The sequence below is a fragment of the Sparus aurata genome, chromosome 7 (assembly GCF_900880675.1).
Source record: "Sparus aurata chromosome 7, fSpaAur1.1, whole genome shotgun sequence".
Taxonomy (NCBI): domain Eukaryota; kingdom Metazoa; phylum Chordata; class Actinopteri; order Spariformes; family Sparidae; genus Sparus; species Sparus aurata.
This window is the reverse complement of record NC_044193.1, coordinates 2205196-2229208: the sequence shown is the minus strand read 5'-3', so window position 1 is coordinate 2229208 and position 24013 is coordinate 2205196. Positions and strand designations below refer to the sequence as shown.

General features: G+C 40.7%; 2 protein-coding genes across 2 annotated transcripts; one reads left to right on the top strand and one right to left on the bottom strand.

Moving 5' to 3' along the window:
- Positions 1-2984: 2984 nt before the first annotated feature.
- LOC115584974 (macrophage mannose receptor 1-like) lies at positions 2985-8464 on the top strand. Its single transcript, XM_030422961.1, has 6 exons — positions 2985-3186; positions 4164-4383; positions 5498-5839; positions 6175-6234; positions 7683-7783; positions 8268-8464. The coding sequence occupies exons 1-6, from the start codon at positions 2995-2997 to the stop codon at positions 8409-8411; spliced, it is 1059 nt and encodes a 352-aa protein (XP_030278821.1). The 5' UTR covers positions 2985-2994; the 3' UTR covers positions 8412-8464.
- Positions 8465-12612: 4148 nt separating this feature from the next.
- On the bottom strand, positions 12613-22355 carry atp6ap1a (ATPase H+ transporting accessory protein 1a). Its single transcript, XM_030422944.1, has 11 exons — positions 22192-22355; positions 20763-20889; positions 19960-20034; positions 19417-19610; positions 18906-18946; positions 18268-18353; positions 18021-18170; positions 16754-16911; positions 15652-15702; positions 15229-15466; positions 12613-14560 (listed from the first exon to the last, which is right to left on the bottom strand). The coding sequence occupies exons 1-11, from the start codon at positions 22314-22316 to the stop codon at positions 14351-14353; spliced, it is 1455 nt and encodes a 484-aa protein (XP_030278804.1). The 5' UTR covers positions 22317-22355; the 3' UTR covers positions 12613-14350.
- Between the last annotated feature and the right edge of the window lie 1658 nt (positions 22356-24013).

The following is a 24013-nucleotide window of genomic DNA, read 5'->3' as shown; positions in this document are numbered from 1 at the left end:
GCTTGTTGATTCACTGATGGAAAAGATAAATATTTCTGAGTTTGCATTATTAGGGCCTGAGCCTGATGTCTGGACCTGCGAGGTCCCTATTTTTTTTGAATGACCACTTTTTCGTCCCAAATGATTGCATTTTTCACTGCCTGAACATACCCCAAAACTCATCAAACTTGGAATGTACATCACACCTGCCGGAAAATTTCATGATCTATCATCGTCCTCAATTCCCACCACTAAGTGGCACTCGAATCAAGGAAAGTGCATTTTGGCTTATAACTCACATATACTTTTTCACACATTCTAAAACCTTATGTCCACGCATTCACTGAATTGTGCTGAATCCTCGTGATATAGGCCTCGCCCATTTACACCTCCCTTTTTTTTCTCGCAAATTTGCGAAATGTTGCAAACCTACTTTTTGGAACTCCTCCCAGGCGATTTCACCGATTTGCACGAAACTTTGCACACAGCATCTGTGGACCCTCCTGACAAAAGTTATTAAAAGAATTTTGACATTCCAAACAATACTCAAGTTATTAGATAACGAGTTCCTGTACATTTGGCTCAAAACACAAAGTGTTGCATATCTCCACATTGGTCTGTCTGAATGACATGAAACGCAGGTGACTACTTCCTTATGAGTCACTTAAGCTCTGTGAAAAAATTATAAACTAACCTTTTCCAACCAAATTTGACCAATTTGCACCAAACTTTGCAAGTAGCATCTGTGGACAAAACTTATCAAAAGCTTTCACCTGCGTCACACCTGGTGGCGCGCTCCTTGGAACAAGTCAGACTTACATCTGAGTACACGCATGCAGCTCTCGCTTAGAGAATATAGGGATTGGATGGCCCTGAGAAGGGACCCCCTGACCCCATACTCCCGCAGCACCTCCCACAGAACATTCCTGGGGACCCGGTCGTACGCCTTCTCCAGATCCACAAAACACATGTGGACTGGGAGATTGTACTCCCAGGCCCCCTCCAGGATCCCTGCCAGAGTAAAGAGCTGGTCCGTTGTTCCACGATCAGGACGGAATCCGCATTGTTCCTGTTCAATCTGAGATTCGACAATCGGCCGGACCCTCCTTTCCAGCACCTTGGAGTAGACTTTCCCAGGCAGGCTGAGTAGTGTGATACCTCTGTAATTGGCACACACCCTCTGGTCCCCTTTCTTAAAGAGAGGGATCACCACACCTGTTTTCCACTCCTTCGGCACCGACCCCAACCCACGCGCAATCCCTGGGGCTTTGCCACTGTGGAGTTGTTTGACTACCACAGTGACTTCACCCAGGGAAATCGACGATGATACCCCATCATCCTCCAGCTCTACCTCCGTTACAGAGGGTGGCTGAGTGGGATTCAGGAGGTCAACAATGTGCTCCTTCCACCGCCCTATGACCTCCTCATTTGAGGTCAACAAGGTCCCATCCTTGCTGTACACAGCTTCAATGGTTCCCCGTTTCCCCCTCCTGAGGTGCCGGACGGTGTTCCAAAAGCACTTGCCGCCGCCCGAAAGTCCTTCTCCATGGCCTCGCTGAACTCCTCCCACACCCGCTGCTTTGCCTGTGCCACAGCTGCGGCTGCTATCAGTACCCCAAAACTGCCTCAGGAGTCCCCCGGGACAACATGTCCCTAAAGGACTCCTTCTTCAGTCGGACAGCTTCCCTGACCACCGGTGTCCACAACGGTGTCCGAGGGTTGCCGCCCCTTGAGGCACCTAGGACCCTATGGCCACAGGACACAGCTGCAGCTTCAACAATGGAAGCTTTGAACATCGTCCATTCAGGTTCGATATCCCCAGGCTCCACAGGGATGCTAGAGAAGCTCCTTCGGAGGTGGGAGTTGAAGGCGTCTCGGACAGGGGCCTCCTCCCAGCTTACCCGCACTACTCATTTGGACTTACCAGGTCTGTCCAGGGGTTTCCCCTGCCACCGAACCTAATTCACCACCAGGTGGTGATCAGTTGACAGCTCTGCCCCTCTCTGCACCCGAGCGTCCAAAACACACTCAGATCAGATAATACGATCACAAAATCGATCATTGACCTTCAACCTAGGGTGCTCTGGTACCACGTACACTAAGTCTAATAATAGAACACCACTCGGGTTAGATCGAGGAGGCCGTTCCTCCCAATCACGCCCCTCCAGGCATCCCTGTCATTGCCGACGTGCACGTTGTAATTTTTAAGTAGGACTACAGAGTCCCCCACTGAAGCCCCATTCAGGGTGCCAGCCAGGACCTCCAAGAGGGCCGCATACTCGGTAATGCTGTTCGGTGCATATGCACAGACAACATTCAGAGTTTTCCCCCCAGCCCTTAGGCATAGGGAGACGACCCTCTTGTCCACTGAGGTCAACTCCAACAACCCCATCAACCTCCCACACCAGCTCTGGCTCCTTCCCCCCAAGAGAGGTGACGTTCCATGTCCCCAGAGTCAGCCTCTGTTGTCCAGGTCTGGGTCGCCGAGACCCGTCACCACCACTGCCACCTATGTGGCAGCACACCCAACCCCAGCAGTTTCTCCCGCATATGGTGGGTCCACAGGATGGGGGAGGGAGAAGTGCCACGTTGCTCTTTTGAGCTGTGCCCAGCCGGGCCCCAATGGCAGACAAGGCAACCAGGGGCTTGCTCATGCACCCTCTGTCCAGGCCTGGCATCGGACGTGGGCCCCGGGCTTCCTCCAGGCAGGGTCTCTCGCCTCACACCTCTATCTTTCGTGGGGTATTTGTGAACCATACTTAGTCTGGCCTCTCACCTGAGACCGATTTTCCTTGGGAGACCCTACCGGGAGCACATGGCTCCTGACAACCTAGCTCCCAGGTTCATTGGGACACACAAACCTCTCCACTGCAATAAGGTGATGGTTTCCGGAGAGGATACAATTTGCCATCTACCCCAAATTGCTCAAACATGTAGAGGGTCCTGCCCTGAATACATCTACAAAGTCAAGATGTATCAAAGAAGTCATGTTTCACCCAAATGTAATCAGTGTGCATGTCTGTCACTACAGGGCTGAGTGCCGTCTCATCACAGGTCCGTCGTCAGTACCATTTTGTTTATGACCAGAAGAACATGACTGAAGCTCAGAAGTACTGCAGAGAAAAATACACTGACCTGGCAACTATAGACAACATGGAGGACGTGAAGATCGTGATCGACATGGTAGCTACAAGACAAGCGTCTGATGTGAGTTCACTGATGTCTTTCTTTAATCTCAAAGCCATTTTCAGCAATCATGTAAATGACACACAGGTTGAACGTTTTGCACTTCCACATTGGTGTAAAGTCAGTAGATACATTTGAAGTAACATTTTGAAGTTCTGTACTTGAACTTGAGTATTTCCATTTAATGCCTCTCTGTACTTCTACTCCACTACTTCTCAGAAGGACATTGTAAGCAGCACTTTAATCTTGTGTCTGATGAAGGTGCAGCTTGAATTTAAACTACTCCTACCTCTAGCTCTGGAAAATGCCTCATATATGTGTTTATAGTATGAGACGTACTTAGGCTAAATGTCTACATATGTCAGAATCGGAGAATGTGACAATTTGCTGATTCTTTTGGACATAAACTCAATTTAAAACAGTACAAAGACAATTCATTTACTTAATGTTCAACTTCACAGATCTTTGTAAATATATACCTATTCTGCAGCAGCGCGTTTCACACAAATTGGGACGGGCAACAAAAGACTGACAGTTGTTGTGTTGGAACCTTCCACAGGTGAACAGGTTCATCAGTAACAGGTGATAGTATCATCATCAGGTATGAAAGAGGCGTCCTCGAAAGGCTCAGCCGTTCACAAGCAAGGACAGGGCGAGGTCGTCAAACACATGATTGTAGAAATGATTTTACTACATGAGCTCAGAAACAGCAGAACTGAAGTCAGGTCTTTGTAAATGTGTGTGTTGTGTCTTTATTCTACACAGCGTCCCAACTGTAAAGTGTTTTAATATAAAATTCCCTGGTTGTGTTTCACCAGACTGAGTGTCCCTGTTGAGCTGCAGTGGATGGAAACAAAAGGAGTGAATGTTGTGTTAGAAAGCCTGTTGATTTGTGTCACTCATACTGCTGAAGCCTCAGATTTACTTTTGAGTGTATGTTGTGTTGCTGTGTAATAAATGTGAGGCTAAAGAAACAAAAATTAAAATGTTGCTTTCAGTTATTCTGGATCGGGCTGTATGATGACGTGAACAGCTGGAGGTGGTCACTGTCAGACACCAGCTTCTACAGAGACGGGGAGACCGAGTTCAGACAGTGGAAGGATGGAGAACCAGGCAACTCTTACAGTAGACAGCACTGCACACAGATGTATAGTGATGGACGATGGAACGACTGGGATTGTGAATTTCGCCGTACGTCAATCTGCATGGATGTCAGAGGTGAGAATATTAAGTAGTGAAGTTTAAAACATACCAGTTCAGTTTGTTGAGCTCTCTCTCATTATTTGGGCTGATACAGGATCAGTCAGTCAAACTTTATTTACAGCACCTTCCATCAAAGTTAGTACAATTCAAAGAGCTTTACAGACGACTTACAAGCCAATAAGGCAGCAGTTAATATTGATGATGTGACAGCGATCAGATGAGAATGAGAAACAGAACTTTGTCGGTGATGAATGACTTGTTTGTGTCGAGCAGATAGAAGAGCGTTGTAATCGTCCATCCTGCTGGATTTAAAGACACGCTTCAGTCTCTGAGTCACTCAGACGGAGACGTGGCCGCAATTCAGCTGTTTCAGATAATAAAACTCAGATCTGGCTACACACCCCACATGAAAGTAACTGAGTACATGTACTCTATTACTACAGTACTTTATTTACTATGTAACTTTATAACTCCACTGGATCTCAGAGGAAGAATGATGTTTTTGAACTGACTTCATTTACTCAACAGCTGTAGTTACATGTTACTGTTCAGATTAATATATACATTAAAAACATATGAGAAGCTTATAAAATACAACACGTTGTTATTTATTGAACATGTTCATGTGTTGTTAGTTCCACCAGAGAAACATTTCCCCACTAAACTTCTCACTTGGTGACGTCCAAAGAAGTCCAATGATCCAATGTTTTATGGAAAAGCAAATATTGGAGGAAAGTTAAAGAAAAGAAAAGCTGAAAACAGCTTTGTGTATCAGAAGGTTTTTCTTTTCTTTCCTCTCCCATCAACCATGTGACGACCCCTCAGATGTATCTGGTGACCCTTCAAAGGGCCGTATGTTTGTGTTTCATACATCTGAGAACAGATTCACATGTAGGAAACAGAATATGTGAATCTATTAGATGTAGATTTTAAGGATGTGATTATTAATGTGGAGAGACGGTGAAGAAATACTCAGTAACATTTATTAAGATGATCATGTCTTCCATTTTTATTTTACAAAGTCATTAATTCAGTGGATTTATAATGCTGTGAATTCTGCCACAGACACCACATGGATGGTAAACTGTATGTTATAGTACCTCTGCACAGCACTGTGCTCTGTTTTCAGGGCTGAATGTGACGTTTGTCCTCATCGAGACTCTCATGAACTGGACTGAGGCCCAGAGCTACTGCAGAGAACACCACACAGACCTGGCCAGTGTGAGGAACACGGCAGAGAACCAGAAGATAAAGGACCTGGTATCTGCAGGATATATAGTCTGGATCGGACTTTTCAGAGACTCCTGGAAGTGGTCGGATGGAAGTAGCTCCTCATTTAGGCACTGGCTTCAAGGTCAACCTGACAACCTAGGTGGGAAAGAGGCTTGTGTGGTGGCAGACTTGGGCAGCGATGGCAAATGGTGGGACGATCCCTGTGGCCAGAACATGTTGTTCATTTGCTACGGCCCACGTGAGTATTAACTTTTGATGACCTAGTATTTATATTTGGAATTTGTTTTAATTTAGCATCAAATCAATGATAATGTAACAAAGCCAACACAAAACATAAAGTTATAGACAGAAAATAAAATGTAATCACTCCTGATGTTTATCATTGATATGAAATTATTAGTAAAGTTATCAAACAGATGCCACAGATGGAGGATAGAAGCACAGTTTCACTGTCAGTGTTCAAACTGATGAATGTCAATATTCACTTGAACAGATGTTTTGTAGTTGTAGAATAACACAACAGACTGAATGCAGTGATGTAACAGTATGAACGTACTGTGTGTTTGAATACAGCTGCAGTTCAGACAACAAGCAGCAGCAGCACCACATCCAGCACAACGCAGCCTGACGCCGGTGAGTTCTGTTACAGTTTTTTCCAAGTGCAACCAAAACTACATATAGCATTATCATAATCAAACTTTTGCCCCAGATGGCACACACTTCATTCATATTACCAGATTTTTGTCTAACCAACTACACACTGTTGGGCATAATAAAAAGCACTCTCATCTTTACTCTCATCTCAGTCTCATTTCTTATATAGCATGATGTGACCATGATCATTAAAACACCTAGATTATTTGATTGATAGTCACATTACTCCTGCATGTATACGTTCCATCAGATCAGATCGGACACCATTGTGCATCTAGTTTGTGTAATTATCATGTGCACCATGTACGAAGTGTACAAAGATGTAGCTTCGTCTCGCTTTTCTACACCATCTTTCTCGAATGCTGATGCAGTTTGTTGTTGCTGGTGACGTAAAGAGGTCAGCAGGAGGTGTTTCTGTTACCACTAGTTGAAATGGGTACAGCGCCACCTAGTGTACCGGGTATGACATGCTCCGGACAATAAATCCATTTTCTCACCGGCATGTATACTCGGACAGTTGCAGTTGTCTGATTGAGTAGCAGAGTCGAACTATGACTGTAATCTGACTAAGATGTGCATGTAAACGTACTGAGTGATACACTATGACATGGGGTGTACCACATGGTGTGAAAGAAAGGTTGGTTACATACCTGTACTCCAGTCTAAATGTCCAGATTACAGAGGCGACAGTAAAACGGCTGAAGTTGGGCTGCACTCTGTCCAGCCTCTCACAGTGTCAGCCAATGATTGATGACATGATCAACTCAGGTTGCTCTGATTTCATTTGAAAGTTGTTGTCTTCTTTGGCCATGACCTCCTCTACCAGCTCTACCTCCCACTCTTCCTCCCCCTCTCATTCTCACCCTCCCTCTTCCTCTTCCTCTTCCTCTCTCTACAACGTCTTCCATTGTTGATGGAAAAAAGGTGCTCACCTGTGGTCTTTTAGTGCTTACTTCCTGATTGTGGAAAAAATTAACAATTATTTGGCCAGGTGGCACATATAGTGGCCAATTAGCTCATGTAGTGTCATTTTGAATGGCAAACATGTGACTTTATGTCAGATTGTTGTGTCTTATGCAAAGAACCGTGTTCAGTGCTTTTAAAAAGTGACATTTTGAATTGTTAAATTTGTGTAAAGTTTTGGAGACTTGAGCAGAGGTTTTAATCTCTGTGTGACAGTTTAAATATTTGTGCTATGCATGTAATTTTAGTGTGTAAGCAATTAAAATGCTTAATGCTTTGTCTACATTACATACATAATGAGATAGTTTACTTCAGCTGCAATCAGAAATCAAACTCCTCATCTTGCTTACGGCACCAAAATGGCGAGAGCCATCCTGACACAGATGGAGGATAGAAGCACAGTTTGACTGTCAGTGTTCAAACTGATGAATGTCAATATTCATATGAACATATTTTCTTCACAGTCGCTATGACTACAAAGCAAGTGATCAAAGTGCGTCTGGAGAGAAAGGACTCCTCTCTGGATCTCAACGACCCTGCTGTGATGGAACAGATGTTGAAGGAGGTAAATCATGTTGGACCTTTCTAATTTTATACACAAACAGAACAAATTCAAATAAAATCAGACTTTATTGATCCCCCGAGGGAAAACTGAGCAGAACAAGAAACAGTGTGAAGAGGCAGGAAACAGATCAACATGACATGAGCTGAGCATCGTGTAGGAAGCTGTGCACGTACATATGTGCAGGATTAAAGAGTGTCGTCGTGCCACTCTGCAGGCCGACTGAGGCAGAACTGTGACTCGTTCAGAGTCGACGCTCAGCACAAACTTTACTATCAGTTTTAGAAAAGCCAGAGCCTTTACAACAGAAGAGAGAGGAGGAGAAAGTCAGAAAGGACAACAGGCCAACAGGTCGACGCCATCTTAGGGAACTAAACATGTCAATGTATAAATGTGATGCAGAGCTCCTAAAATAGAGGAAGATATAAAGAAGAATGCAGAATGTAATATCTCTATGTGAGTGATGATGCTGAGGAGTTTTTATCAGGTCCAACAGAGGCTGAAGGACCAGGGGGTGAAAGGAGACGTCAAACTGAGCTGGAGGAAGCAGGCAGATGGAAAGGTCTTCCACAAGGAGGAGGAGGAGACAAAGAAGAAGAAGGAGACCTGTCCAATGAAGGATGAGATTTAAAGGGGCACTACGTAGTTTTGGAGAAGAAATTCAAACTCATAATTTTAATGTTTACAAGATTAATGAGGTAATAATACAAACTCAGAAATATTTATCTTTTCCATCAGTGAATCAACGAGCTGTTCTCAGAGGAGAAGAAGGTCCCAGAACACTGTTTGAAGCTAGAGAGGTGGCAGGGTCCGCCACATATAAACAGAGTAAAACAGTATAAACTGTGTTTTCCTTTAAGGTCAGTTTGTTTATTCAGTTTATTCAGTCATGAAAACAAAGAGAGTTTGTTTATTTAGTTTGTTGAGGCAGAAAAAAAATCAGCCAATGAAGATCTTTCTCTGCTCATTAACATTTCTTCACCAAAACTACAGAATGCTCCTTTAATGTTGAATTTCTGTGATTGTTCCTCAAAGTCCTCATGTAATGTGTCAGAATATACCTGCAACATGTGGATGAATTGATCAGTCACATGAACTATTTTGATCTTCAGTTAATCCTTTTAGTTATGTGTCAGCTAAACAAACCAAATATTCTCTGGTTCTAGCTTCTTAAATGTGACCATCTGATGTTTTCTTTTCATATATGATCATAAACTTCATATCTTTGTGTTTCAGACTGTTGGTCCATTATAACAAGACATTTAAAGTGATCTCATTGGGCTGTGGGAACTTATACCAGACTTTATTCACTCTATGAAATACTGTAATTAGATAAAATACTGTGTGATCAGATAAAATACTGTGTGATTAGATAAAATACTGTGTGATCAGATAAAATACTGTGTGATCAGATAAAATACTGTGTGATTAGATAAAATACTGTGTGATCAGATAAAATACTGTGTGATCAGATAAAATACTGTGTGATTAGATAAAATACTGTGTGATCAGATAAAATACTGTGTGATGAGATAAAATACTGTGTGATGAGATAAAATACTGTGATCAGATAAAATACTGTGTGATTAGATAAAATACTGTGTGATCAGATAAAATACTGTGTGATCAGATAAATGTCTGCAGGTTAGATAAGATCAGAATCGACTGGAGGAAACTGCAGTGAAGAAAACATTAAAAAGATGAACTTTAATGTTTGAAGAATCTTTAAAATGTGTTTCCATGAGAAAAGAAAGTCTTTGTTCATTTCAGAGTGATATTCAGCAGCTCACCTTTCAGTCTATGGAGCCAATCTGTGTGTATTTACAGCAGCAGCCTCTGGTTGGTTGATTCAGAATGACTCTGATGTTGTTGCTCCAGCTAACAGGAGCTAACTGGCTAAATTAGCACTGGTTCAGTTTGCTAGTTGAAGTGAGGCGGGCACATGTGATTGGCTGATAGATGACGGGGGCGGTGACATCATCACTGTCAATGAAATGTGAAAAATGACAGAATGAAATAAAGTGTGTCCTTATAAAAAGTGTGAAATTAAATAAAGTGTGGTTTGAGAAAATGTCAGGAACAGTTCAGAAATTCAATAATTATACTTTTTTTGTTTTTTTCTTCTTTTTTCTCTATAAATTGCTGAAGTCCTGTTACTTGCAGCACACCTCATGGGGACGAATGTCAGAAAAATGGAATACTAGTAGTAAAAAAGATGAAAATCACAATAAATCTACTAATATTGACAATTATAGTTAAGTAAAAGAAGAGTTGGTCAGTTCAGTGAGCTGCTGTTATACAGGAGCAGCTCTACAATGTTTATGTAAACAGTTTTGGTCAGTGTTTTACGAGATGACGTCACTAACGACACTGTATGCTGTGTTATTCTTTATAATTATGTATTTTTAGTCTGACATTTAATTAGTTTGATGATCTTTTAAACTGACAAACATCATATGTGTGAGTCTTGACACAAGACAAACCGGATCAATAAATCATTTTTCTCTTCATTCACCACAAGGTTTTATCAAATAGCTTCCCTGAGAACCGGAAGAGGCGGGACTTCGGTTCTCGGACTTTCCGTTAGGCAAGGTTGAGGAGTAACTTGGCTCTCGAGCTACCAAGAACCCCAGAAACTCCCTCATACAACTTCCGTCAAAACATTTTCTGTTACTTTCGCATATTATGTTTTTTGTTTTTTTTTTTAAATCCATGCGGTAAATGGCATCACAATGCTTAATCCATGATGTGTGCCTCGGCCCTCCCCCCCTTCAGTCGTCGCTATAGTGGACTATTCCATTTTACTGCGCATGTGCAGAAATTACTCAGGAAGGCAGCACCAAAACAAACCGAATGGCGCCGAGTACAAACAACGACAGTGAGGCGAAGTTATCACAGCGGGGGCAAAAAACGGAGCAAGCGGGAGGAAAACAGGAAGGTTGTGGCAAAACTACTAAACGTGACGATCTTTTTCACGGCGGCCATTATTGATGACAACATGAGTAACCAGCAGTAAGACGCAGGCGCTCCTTACGTTAGCAATAGCGATGCTAACAGCCTGGTGCAGCGGGGGAGGAGGACGCTTCAGACGGAGGTGATACAGAAAGAGCCGCGCCTCCTCTCCAGGAACAAGAACAACCAGTGAGTAACAACTTTAAAAAAAAAAAAACTATATTGAATATTGATCAATAATTAGATTCTTTAACCCAGTAACAGTACAAACAACACAGTGTTTGTGAAGATACTCCTCTACAAGCTGAAGTCCTGCATTCAAAACATCACTTCAGTAAAAGTATGTTTGATATTATAAGTATAACAGCAAGTTGTACTTACTGGTATTAAAAGTATTCACAGGGCAGTAAAATGTCCCTGTCAGTGTTTTCACGTGTGATGTTTGTGTCATTTTCCTGCTGCAGATCTTTGAAGCTGAGCTCATTTTAATTGCTGTATAAGATGTTTTATATTTGTCTTGTTTAATCTACAGCAAACCATCACATTCTATAAGATCATCATATGTTGAAGTGTAGCTTTTTAGAAATGTGTATTGAGTTTAAGAAGGAGAATTTTGTCAACCTACAGTGAATTCTTCACGAACATTCATATTCATATCATCGTTTGGAGATGCATGGTTTTCACTGGACGGGAAGGATGTGGAATAGAAGTCTGTACAGTAACTAAAGCTGTCAGATAAATATAGTTTAAAATACAATATTTGCCTCTTAGAAATATAACTGTGCATAAAACGGGATCAGAAATTAATTTTGCCATAAGTGAATAAACAAGCTTTTCTCAGTCGAAACTAAGAACCGACAGCACTGTTTGAGGCTTGAAAGGTGGCAGGGTCCGCCACATATAAACAAAGAAAAACAGTGTGAAATCAGTCAGTGAACATATTTCTCTACTGATTAAATTCCCCCCCCAAAAAACGACATACTGCAACTTTTAAATAGTGAAATGAGTTCCCTGTATTTAACCCATCTCAAGTGTTCTATCAAATAATTTGCTGGATAATTAAATTTTATAAACAACAGTCTCAACTTTACAATAAATAATTGCTAAATAAATTGTTTATAATGGATTTCAGTGTTTGTTGAACATGAAATAAATAGTAACCAATGTTTATTTAACTGTAAATTCACCATTTATTAATGATAGTTATTAAGTTTCTAATAATGTTTTTACAATACTAGGGTTCTGCTAATGTACTTAATTACATTCCACCAGGATGAAACGTGCTGTTTGTTCTTTGATAAGCCTCGAAAAATGTTTTCCATTGAAATGTTTCCATTTACAAACACGTTTCACACATGAGAACTAAAAAGTCTAGAGGGGAAATTTGTGTGAAGAGAAAAACATTTAAAATTCTCCAAACCTTTTGTTTTCCCAGTTGATTTTTTCCCCCATTCATTGTCACACATGGGAAAAATCCTCCTGAAAAAAAATTCCAGAATAATCTCATCCATCCATTTCTTTTTTAAATACTCTTTTCTGGTGGAAAATATTTTTTGTTTTCCAGATTTTTCCCCCCTGAATATTCAAATTTGTTTGTACCTAATTTTCACACCCCATTTTTTCACACATAAAAATAAATATTTCCTCCTGAAAAGAAATTCCCTGGATTCTTTTACCCACTTGGTTTCAAACATTAAAAGAAGAATTCTCTTGATTTTTTATTTCATGCAAGTACTTTGTACATAAGGACAATACTTGGGTTTTGTAAATGTACCAGTATATAAACATACTGCACTGTTCTTAAGCCTCAATTTGATTTCTGTAATATATTCTGTGAATAAATTAGAGTTCATTATCATATTCAAAATAAAAACATCCACTCAGTTTTCACAGATGTTTTATTGGGTTCACATCAACACAGGACCAATAATCCTCACATCATTGATATTCACTACAAATCATGAACACAAAATAAGTTAACAAACTGAAAATAAAATTCACATTGAGCATATTTCAGTGCACTTCAGCTGAGTAATAAATACAGTTTTCATGTTAATTATAACAGAAAAGAATAGTGTTCAAAAATGAAAATGGCTTTAAGCTCACGGTCTGAAACACAACCATGAAGCTGACGAACACACACTTGGAAATGTCTGACTTCACGCTGCACGTTACAGCTCGCCTCTCGGTGTGTACTGAGATCATCTGGATCTGAGTCGGCTTGTTCATCAAAATGTCCCTTTGCTCTTTAACAGTAACGTAACTGATATACGTTCATCCATCATCCATAAAGAAAATGTGATCACTGCATTCAATATCAACACCTAACCTTTTCTACTGACAGACACAAACCAGTTGTAAACACACACATACACAAATTAGTTTCACCAATAAATAGCATATTTATAATTTAAGTTAATTTTTGTCCCTGTATGTACAACTGTATTCCTCCACAGCAGCCTGAAAACTCACCCAAGTTTGTGCCTCTTGTGTATTAACGTCACATTTGGTGACGTTTGAGAAATAATGGGGTTCAACATTAAAGGAACAGTTCACATAACTGCTCCTTCAGTTGTTTGGCAGAATGCTGCAACACTGTTTTGCCGTGAAGCTCCAGAAATGTTTTGTGGACTACGACACTTCCATCAACACAGGGGGAGGAGATAATGACGGAGTATTCATTTTTTGGTGAATTGTTCCTTTAATGTGTTTATATGAACTCGAAAATGTTCCCAAAGTCAGTTTTTACTTGTACACCTCCCGACTTACTTCCTGAATAATCTAAATGTTTGCTCATGCTTCTACCTGCCATTTTCTTTGCATGTGTGATTGAAACTGTGCAGCGTCTTCATTTTCCACTGGGAGAGTTTCAGAGGTGGATGTTGTTTATTTCATAATTTTTCTGTACTTTTTGTGCCTCTACTGTGTTTCACCATACTTAATATGCAGTTACGCTGCTGTCTGACTTTCTGTCTTCCGCATGTTTTTTTCCCAGAGCAGAGAAACGTGAGCACTGTCCAGCACAGCCACGATGAACAGTGACCTTTACAGCCTTTCATCTGATGATAGCTGCTTGAATGTAGCGTTGTGACCAGAGAGATTAACAATGAATTGAAAGTCTCCTTAAAGCTCCGTAGACAGTTTGTGCTGCATGCTGTGATGACGAGCGGCATCTTTCACATGATCTCATTGTTATTAAAGAATATTGTTTATAGCTGCTTGAGGCAAAGATGGAAAGTTTTAAGCTGCCATCTTTGTTTAGATCAGGAAACAAGATGAAAATCTCACTGAGCAGCAGATGAATATTTAAGAAGCGACTGAGGATTCTGGAAATCCCTTCAGAGCAGCTTTCAGTTGGAATAAACCACCATGGAGGGATTTTTACACGAGAGGCACAGACTTGGCTACCTGAACACTCGGCTCTTCAGTCTCAGGATGCACATTTTATAAACTGACATCTACGCAGTGATGACTAAACCCTTTTTCTGACAGCATGACTAATTAGTCTGTATAATGCCCAACTACAGATGAACAGGGAGTGGAATGTAAAGGGAGGGAGTGGAAGAGAAGCATTTGAGGTACAGAAGGGAGGGGAAATGGAAAGTGAAGTCAGGACAGTTACTCTGTCTGGGGCACAGAGATAGCCGGGCCCTTGGGGTCATCAAAACGGTCCATAGTGCGGAGCTGCATGATCATGTGCAGGCCGTAGGTGAGCACGAGGACCATGAGGAGACTGGTCATCAGACCCATCCAGATACCAGGAGAGAAAAAGCCTGCGCAGTCACTGGCATACGAGAAGTCACCATCGGACACGTTGAAGCCCTGGATCTGTCACGTTAAATGAAAAAGAGAGGACAGTGTTAATCTTTGTGTTCTATGTTTGTACAATTGGCTGTGGAAATGTTCCTTTTGTACAAAGTGTGATGTAGACAGAGAAAAGAGGTTTTTAAACTGTGAGACAAAAATACAGCATGTGGTGAAAGGAACAGGTGGATACTGGAAAACAACAGGAAGTTGTAGCTCGACTGATTTGGCCGTTTATCGACACAGTTATCATTTGGCACTGCAGCAGTGTCCGTGACACAAAGCGCTAGTTAACCAACATTCATAGGTATATGCAGGTTTTATAAATGCATATCAACCCACTAAAAATAGGCATTTAACTACTTTCACATCAGCAGAAGATGAGTGTAGCTTCCTGTTTCTATCTAATGTATCATTTGATGTCACAAAGGCAGAAAGCTGCAGATCATGTAACTCATCAGAATCCATCCTGAGGACGATCCAGAGAAAGTCTGTTTCACACTTTTTTTTTTTTAAAGGAACTCAGATTATCCCGGCTACGTGTACAGGAACTTCTAATAGCTAATTCGTCATAATTTAAATGGTGCCAATTTGTCAAAATATGGAGATGTAAGGCAAAAACACAGGGCTCAAGGAGTCATACTTCCTGTGTGTTGAAGGGGCCACAGTGTCACAGATGATGACTTTCTTACCTGAAAGTCTTCAAAAGAAACCCTCCACTGATTGGCCGGATCTTTGGAGGAGCGAGGGGTGAGCAGGGGCCAGCGGTAGTTGGTGACGGACTCGCAGCGGTACGAGTACTCAGCGGGAGCATAAATGTTTCTGCTGCCGTTGAATGTGGCTTTGGTGCCGTCGTACTCCAGCTCCACGGCGTCCAGCGTGAACCAGCGGCGAGCGGACACCTTGTAGTGACGCTGACTCATGACAAAGCTGGATGCACACAAACACATGGAGAGAATTCCAGCGGGTTCATGGAGGTTACAGGAGGAGACGGTGGAGCTCTATGTCCACTAGTTTTACTAAATTATAGAGCTGAAGGCTCAAAGTTCAAACAGAACTGGTGATGAGGAATTACATTTATTTATTTGAGTGTGTTTTCTATGTTGTGGACTTACATTAGTTTGAAGTCGCGGTGGCGGAGAACATTCTCGTAATTAAGAACCAACCTGCAAAGAACCAAAGATTAAATCAGATAAAGAAGTTCAAGAAATGTAAAAAAAAAAAAAAATCCAGTTGACACGATTTTAAGAATTTATCCAAAAGACAATTTCTTAAATGTATTAAAGCTGTTATGACGTTTATTGAGAAACAGTTTTAGTGGTGAAATAAATGTAAAGTAACGACTGCATCCTGTTTGTTAGTTTGTTTGTGCTGTCTTAAGTCTTCAATCACACTGACGATGACATAACGGCTCTAATAAAGTTTTTGATAACATGGTTTGTGTCTCTTTGGTAAAATCTGTTCAGTTTGTCTGATTTTTGTATCGTTTTATTCATTACACCTTTTCAATACTTATTATTGTTTATTAACTTCCAAAACCCTTCAGCTGAAGTTGTACAGATTTGAGGGATGTGAAACATTTTAAGATACTCCAGTCATGGATACTGTAGTCATACTACACTCATGACTGTGGGCAGTGGCGGTCTGATTTGACAGTTAATCACTTTCATTTTTCACTATTTTTCGGTTCTTTCTGTTTTAGACCAAATAATTATATAAAAACATAATGTGTAGATGAGTCAATAACAGAAGTAAACCTTGATGGATTGCAGATTATATAAAGTGAAGTTTACTAGTCCGCCGCTGTATTCAACTTCATTTTATGTCACATTACGATTGGCTGGTAAATGAACGCTGTAGCAGAAGTTTTGACTGCCCGAAAAATAATTCCTGAGAAGCTCCTTCACTTTTTAAATGGTGCAATACATCGTCTTTAATCAGCGAAGAAAGATCATTGACAGATTCTCATTTTTTAATAAATAAACAAACTCTCTTAAAGGACAACACAATATATACTGTATAATGTATACTTTGTTTACATGTGGCGGACCCTACCACCTTTCAAGCTTCACACAGTGTTCTGGGACCTTATTCTCCCATTGAGAAACAGCTTGTTTGTTCACTGATGGAATAGATAAATATTTCTGAGTTTGAATATTATCTCAATATTCAAATTCTGAGTTGGACACTCTTCAGTATATGATACACATGAACTACCTCGCTTTGGTTTTGTCGCAGCGTGAGCCGTCAAGCTTCGGGCGGACGTCTTTCCCAAAGGTGAGTGGTTTCAAGTCCTGGACTTCCCAGCTGCCGCTCCGCAGGATGCTGACTGTCAGGCCTTGAGCCCACATGAGGATACAGGTGTCTTCACCCTCCTGCGGGAAGAAAAAGGACCAGAGATCAGATATCAAGAAAACAAGACTGAAAGAATAAAGCTGTTATTGCATATTTTTCTTATTGTTACCAAATTCCATAATAACACCAAAAACCTGTAAAAGGGCTGGGGCGATACACTGACATCCCCCCGGTCGATACCATCACAATATTGGTTGGCCAATCTACAGTATACAAGATTAAGATTAAATATTGGATTATTTTTTGTTTGATTCTGGAAGAAAGTTATATGTGCTGCCTTCTTCTGGCATGCAATTGTTATTTATAAACCCATCTGGTGTTTGGAGCTTTGTTCCGTACTTGTGGAAGCAGGATGGTGCGTTTTGGATTGAATCAAAATAAACTACAGTGTGTGTGTTCGTGGCAACAGGGTGGCGAATATTTCACAGACAACAGTGGAGCTTTTATGGCACAGAGGAGGGAGGATACACCGGGCTGTGAAACACACAGTAGCCATGTTTCAATAAAATGCCAAGCGAATTTTACACAAACTTTGAAGAAAAAAGTGAATATGGTCCATTTCCATAAACTGATTTACATTAATGAACTTGGCCAAGTAAAGCGTTATTTGGTCAGAGGATGAGGCAGTGTAGGCTACATCATGTGTGGATGTGGAAGCAAACAGACCAGAGGTAAACAAACCAGGAGACTAAATAGAGAGAGGTCTGCAGGAATTATGACAGGGCAGGATGTGATTGTTCTTAGCTAGCATCAGCCGGGTTGCTGTCCAGAGATGAAGAAGAACGATTATAATGCAGAAAGCAGGTTATTGGGTTTGATTCTGTTTCCATCAAACACTCTGTACTTAAACTCTGATTCAGAAAAGACAAAAAAAAACTCAAACTAGCGTACAAACGTAAAAAAGTTTTTTTTTCGGATGTTGCCTTTTCCATTAGATTTCCAATGCACACACATTCTTCAAAATGCTTTGTGGAAACGCAGTTAATGCTTGTTACTTAGACATCAATGGTCAATTTTGGACTTTTAAATAGGATTTGTTAACAATAAGAAGAAAATATAAGACTGCACACTTTTCATATATGGCGAGACTTAAGTGAATGTATAGAAAGACGTAACTGAGTCGCTCCACCTTAAACTCCACCGGACCGTAGATCTCAGCCTTCTCCTTGATCCGGCGCTGCCTCTCCCGCTCTCGCTGCCTCTCCTTGTATCCACTTCTGGCCTGCAGCAGAGAGCGTCCTCCACCGAGGCCGGCCTCGATAGAGAGAGACGCAGCTTCCTGTGAACAGACAGGAAGTGGAGAACAGACAGTTGGGTCAGAAAAACATGATTTCACACATGTTCAACACATTATTAATAAACACACAGGCACTCACCCTGGACGGCCGCAGGGCTGTGTAGATGGCCGTGTATGGAACAGACTGGGTCTTCATGGTGCTCAACACCTGACCAATCACCTCGTCTGAAAAACAACATCTCTGTCCATTAGTGTGGAATAACCCAGCAAGTTCTCACATGCAACAAACTGTCCTCAGAGGGGTTCAGGTCCATCCACACCAACAACTATAACTATAAATAAAACGTTTTAAAATCATTCTAACTGCAGTGTGTGGAGTCCAAACCACAACTTTAACGACAGTGGGAACCGATATCGTTGGGATCACTTTCAGAGCAATTTGATGAACAATGGAAACACTGACAGCCAATCAGAATCCATCTGACTTTACAGGGTGATCAATCAGCTTGATTTCTGGGACATCTTCCTACAAAATAATGGTGCAGGAGTGATTATAATATAGATACATAACATAATATAATACTGGTTTCTAACTGTAGCTTACCTCTTTTATGCGAGCTAATTTGATGTTATTTAGGAAACACTTACTTGAATAACTCATTAAACCTATTAAACGCTTATGTTATGTATACGAGGCTGCAATATACACATAATACACATCATTTACCTGAGACATACTGCTGACGGCCTGTTAGACAGGTTAAATGTAAGACTCACCGTTTCCACTGAGAATCTCTTTTGCAGACATCAGATCAGCCCTGAAAGAGAGTCGGACAACAATGAGATGTTGATGAAAAGAGGAAGGAGGTGAGTGAAATTAGCATGATTACAATCAAAAGGACCGAGACTGTAATGACCCCATTCAGACTCAGTTTATTTCTCTGCTGGAGATGTGGTGAGTTTAATGTTTGGATGTAGAGATGGAGCATAATCGAGAGATTGCAGTTATTTTTATTGTTGATTTTCTGGCCTTGGTTGGACAACAAAGTTTCAAAGTTAGGGGCCCATAGAGGGGCGTACCATGTACAGAGGCCTCATCACAGCGGCAGCAACCCAGAGTTCCAGTCCATTAGTCTAAAATAGCTTGTATTAAAGGATATTGTATGAGGGAGGCAGAGATCAGCAGTGAGTGATAAAAACTGGACTCTTATTCTGTCTGGGGATTAAAGTTTGTTATTGGTATCACAGTCAGAACTTCTCTCTCTGATAGCGTCTCCAGTGTACCTACCCGATGCCGTACGGCAGCCTGAACACCAGCAGGGCGGGTGAGGAAGCGTTGAGCCTCAGCTGGCTGAGGGTCTCAGGGTCCATGTACAGAGGGGAGGTATCTAATTGGTCCTGCAGCTGACCAATCACTGCATTGGAGGCAGGCCAGGACACAGCAGGTAGCACCAGAGGGGAGGACGAGGACATCAGAGCGCCCTGAGACACAAGAGACAGAACATCTGTCAGTGACATACAAATACAGACGGGGTACAAGTTTTATTCTTATTATTATCAACAGGCGACCAAATGAAACGCTTTATTACCTTCAGTAAAATTATGGATTTCTCTGGTTCAGACATTATTGGAAACATTTTAGATAACTCAACCCAATATATAACAAAAGTTGTGTGGCTTTTTTTAAATTTAAAGTTAAGTGTAACATTCTTGCAGGCCTTCTGTCATGTTTATTTCAGACAGGAACTTCAAACTTTTCGCATCAGCATAATGAGCACAAATTGAGCGTAGAATAGGACTCAGAATATTGTACTCAATAACATCATCTTACCTCGAGGTTGGGGAAAACGCTGTCCTGTTTGTTTCCGAAAGCTCCTCCATACATGGTGAAGTCCTCTATGCTCATCTGGGTGGAGACAGTCGAAAAATCTCAAATAAGCAAAAATCAATCCTACTCAAAATGCAGACATTGAAACTACAAAACTCAGATTTCCAAAACTGTTCTGAGTTCTGAATCATTATCAGGATTATTCATATTGTTTTGACTTCAAGTGAGAGCAACAAGTCATTTTACTAAAGGACCAGTGTGTACATTTTAGGGATATCTAGCCGTGAGGTTGCAGATTGCACCAAAACGAAATATCCCTCTTCTCACCCTCCACTACGGTGGCCGCTAAAAACAATCTTTGGTTTGTCCTTTCTGGGCTGCTGTAAAAACACAGCAGACAAAATCTGACCCGAGTCCCTCACAAAGAAATCCACAGTTCACCAGCATCAACTTCAATAAGTCATCCACAGGTTTGTTTAGACACCCGAGACGGACAGGGAAGGTCTAATTTTTCATTTCACATTACAATATATTCACATTTAACCAATAAAAATGATTAACACATGTAAATGTCCAGAAATTGTAACATAGAGCCTCTTTTAGTCATTAGCTGAGAAAATAACCAGCAGATTAATCAATAATTTCAGCCTTGGTACTGATTTTCGAAGCAGATTTGGGAATGTTCATAAGGATTCGAATTAGCTGTCTTATAACAAAATAAAAGCTCAACAGCAGTGTGACAAAATCCTGTATAATTGAAATGTAATGAAACAAAGGCACTTAAATGTGTGTGTGCTGGTGTGTACCTTGTCCTGAAGGAACAGCACTACATTTCTCGGGCCCTCATTCAGAGCTTTCTCCAGGTAGGCGGCCAGCTGCTGCTGCTCCACGATGTGACCCGCTGCAGGAGGGGACTGACTTGGAAGGGAGATCCTGGTGGAGGAACAAATATTCAGATCTTAATCTAAAGAAAACATAGTCATACAAAAAGGCAAACACCCTACATCACATGTACAGGCTGGGCCTTCGATATATTGGAGTATTTATATTTGTTGATGTAGTTATTCTGTAAATTATTTATATTAAATATTATAAACTGACGTATCACTATTTGAATTGTTCTGTTTGTTTATGGCCTTAGAATAACATCACAGTGGTTTAAGGCTACAACGTGACACACAACATATATCTCGATATTGTGAGATGTCCTCAAAAGCACTTCATAAATGCTAGAACTGGGTATCAAATCACTATATTTTTGACTAAATACCTCCTTAATATTGTTACAGAATTATCAGGATGAAGACTGGCACTTTCACAAAACATTAGAGATAAATAATCATCAGTAATGTGGATATAATGACTAAGTGGGTACAGTTAGATCAAGTAAAACAGTCTGGTAAGTGAAGGAAATGGCATCACTTCACTCTAATCCAGCCTTTATAACCAGGACAGGACAACACTCGTGTCTTATTGTGACAAAAGGATGTACACAATCTCAGTCTTATTTCACGATAATGACATATATGGTTGAATTGCCCAGCCCGACTGCAGCCCTCTGTGTTACATGAGAGGTAATATCTGGAGCAAATGTTTTAGATGTAAAATCCAAATCTGCAAAATTAACATAACCTTCAATTAACTGTAGTGGAAGAAAAAGTACCTCTGGAATTCAGTCGTAGAAAAGAGGAATACTCAATTACAGTGCAATAGAAAGTAAAACACAGAATTCAAAACACAGAACTAAAGTAAAAGTAAAAGTACTCAAATTACTATGAGGAAACAGGCACAAAATGACGCCTTAATATAATGTAGAGTTTACAGGCAGGTGTAATCCATCTGGTGTTGGAATGAATGTCAGCTTTTTAAGTGAACACACGACAATTACATATTTGTCATCGATCACATCGATCACACTGGTTACCAGGCTACGTAACGTCAGACGGCTTAACTGACAGGTGTCACTGCACCTGTCATTCTTTAGAATTACAGGGAGATACCCTGTCACGCTTCTTTATTTTAATTACTCAAGCGTTCAGTCGTAATTCAGCTCAGTTTACATCGTATTCAGCTCCTCAGCAGGGAAACATCGATGCTAGCTTACGTCCTCAGAGCGTCAACGGAGACACAGCTAACCGCTAACGTTAGCTAACAGGGAATACGAGCGTCGAAAGCCGTTCGCCCTCTGAGCGTCCTGTGAGCGGAGAAAACGCACGAACACACACCGTGACTCACCCTTCGCTTGTCCACAGAATGAGCGGCACCTGTTCATCGCAGTTTCCCGTCTGCAATGTGCTCAACAAACCGAGAAAAACGGCCAAAGCCGCGGAGATGCGGAGAAGATGCCCTGTCGTCGCCATCTTTAGAGACTGACAGCAGGTGACGTCGAGTGACGTCACGTGACGGAGGATGAGAACGAGGCTCGTCTGCCTCGTTCTCATCCTCAGTCACGTGACGTCACTCCTCGTTCTCACTGCAGCGTGAACAGCTGCAGATCCTTCAATGATATAAACTGGAGCAGAGCTTGGCTTGTCCCATTTAAATGTTTAATTTCTAACAAAATTAGAGAATTACATCTCAAGCTATTACATAACATTTATCCTACTAATGCATACATCTCCAAATTTTCCGACATTGATGACAGCTGTACCTTTTGTAAAAAAGATAGAGAAAGTATCATCCATTTATTGTCCATTTTGTATCACCTTTTTACGGAGCCCTGGAGGTGACATGGATGGGTTTTTTTATCTCGTTAGTGCGACTTAAAAAACCCTATCCATGTCACCTCCAGGGCTCCGTACCGTACCATTATTTTTAATTGAATTAAAAATATATTTTGAGTCTCTGTCATATGTTGAATCCAACAAAAATGCTTATCAGCAATTGAATTTTATTCAAATTACATTCAGTGAAGATGTCTGCCATTTTAACTTGCCCCACGATCCTCATTGGCTGATTTTCTTTCTACATGATCAAATTAAACAAACAAACTTTCTTTGTTTTTATGACCTTAAAGGAAAACACACTTTATACTGTTCTATGTTTATGTGGCGGACCCTGCCACCTTCCTAGCCTCAAACAATGTCCTGTGACCTTAATTCTCCTCTGAGAACAAGCTTGTTTATTCACTTATCAAAAAACATTATAATTCTAAGTTTTTTGTTTGTTTGTGTGTTTACTACCGCATTAATATTGTAAATATTAAAATCCTGAGTTTGAATTTCTTCTCCAAAACTAAAAGTAACCCAGAGTTGGTCCTTGAGTAAATGTACCACTGATGGAGTGAAATGTTAAATAAATGTTAATAAGTAAAAAGAACAATATTTGCTCGACATAAAATGAAAATGTCATGTCTTTGTCATGTCTTGGAATGTCTGTCGCTTTGTTTTGTTTTTTGTTTGTTTGTTTTTTTGTGGTCCTTTTTCACTTGTTCATACTGTTTGATGATAAATAAAGTTAAAAAAAAAAAATTGGAAGGTAACAGAGTTGTGCAGCTGCAGGTACATTAAACACCAGTGACTGTTCAAAAAAAAAAAAAGAAAAAGAACAGCAGCAGATCCTGCAGGTGAGACGTCACAGGTGGAGGTATTCTCTCTACATTTCCATTTTATGTCGAGCAAATATTGTTCTTTTTACTTATTAACATTTATTTAACATTCACTCCATCAGTGGTACATTTACTCAAGGACCAACTCTGAGTTACTGAGTTAGTTTTGGAGAAGAAATTCAAACTCAGGATTTTAATATTTACAATATTAATGCGGTAGTAAACACACAAACAAACAAAAAACTTAGAATTATAATGTTTTTTGATAAGTGAATAAACAAGCTTGTTCTCAGAGGAGAATTAAGGTCACAGAACATTGTTTCAGGCTAGGAAGGGTTAAAGTGTGTCCTTTAAGGTCATAAAAACAAAGAAAGTTTGTTTATTTAATTTGATCATGTAGAAAGAAAATCAGCCAATGAGGATCGTGCTCTGCACATTAACATTTCTTCGCCAATACTACATATTGATCGTTAAACAGTGAAGGAGCTTCTTAAGAATTATTTTTCAGAA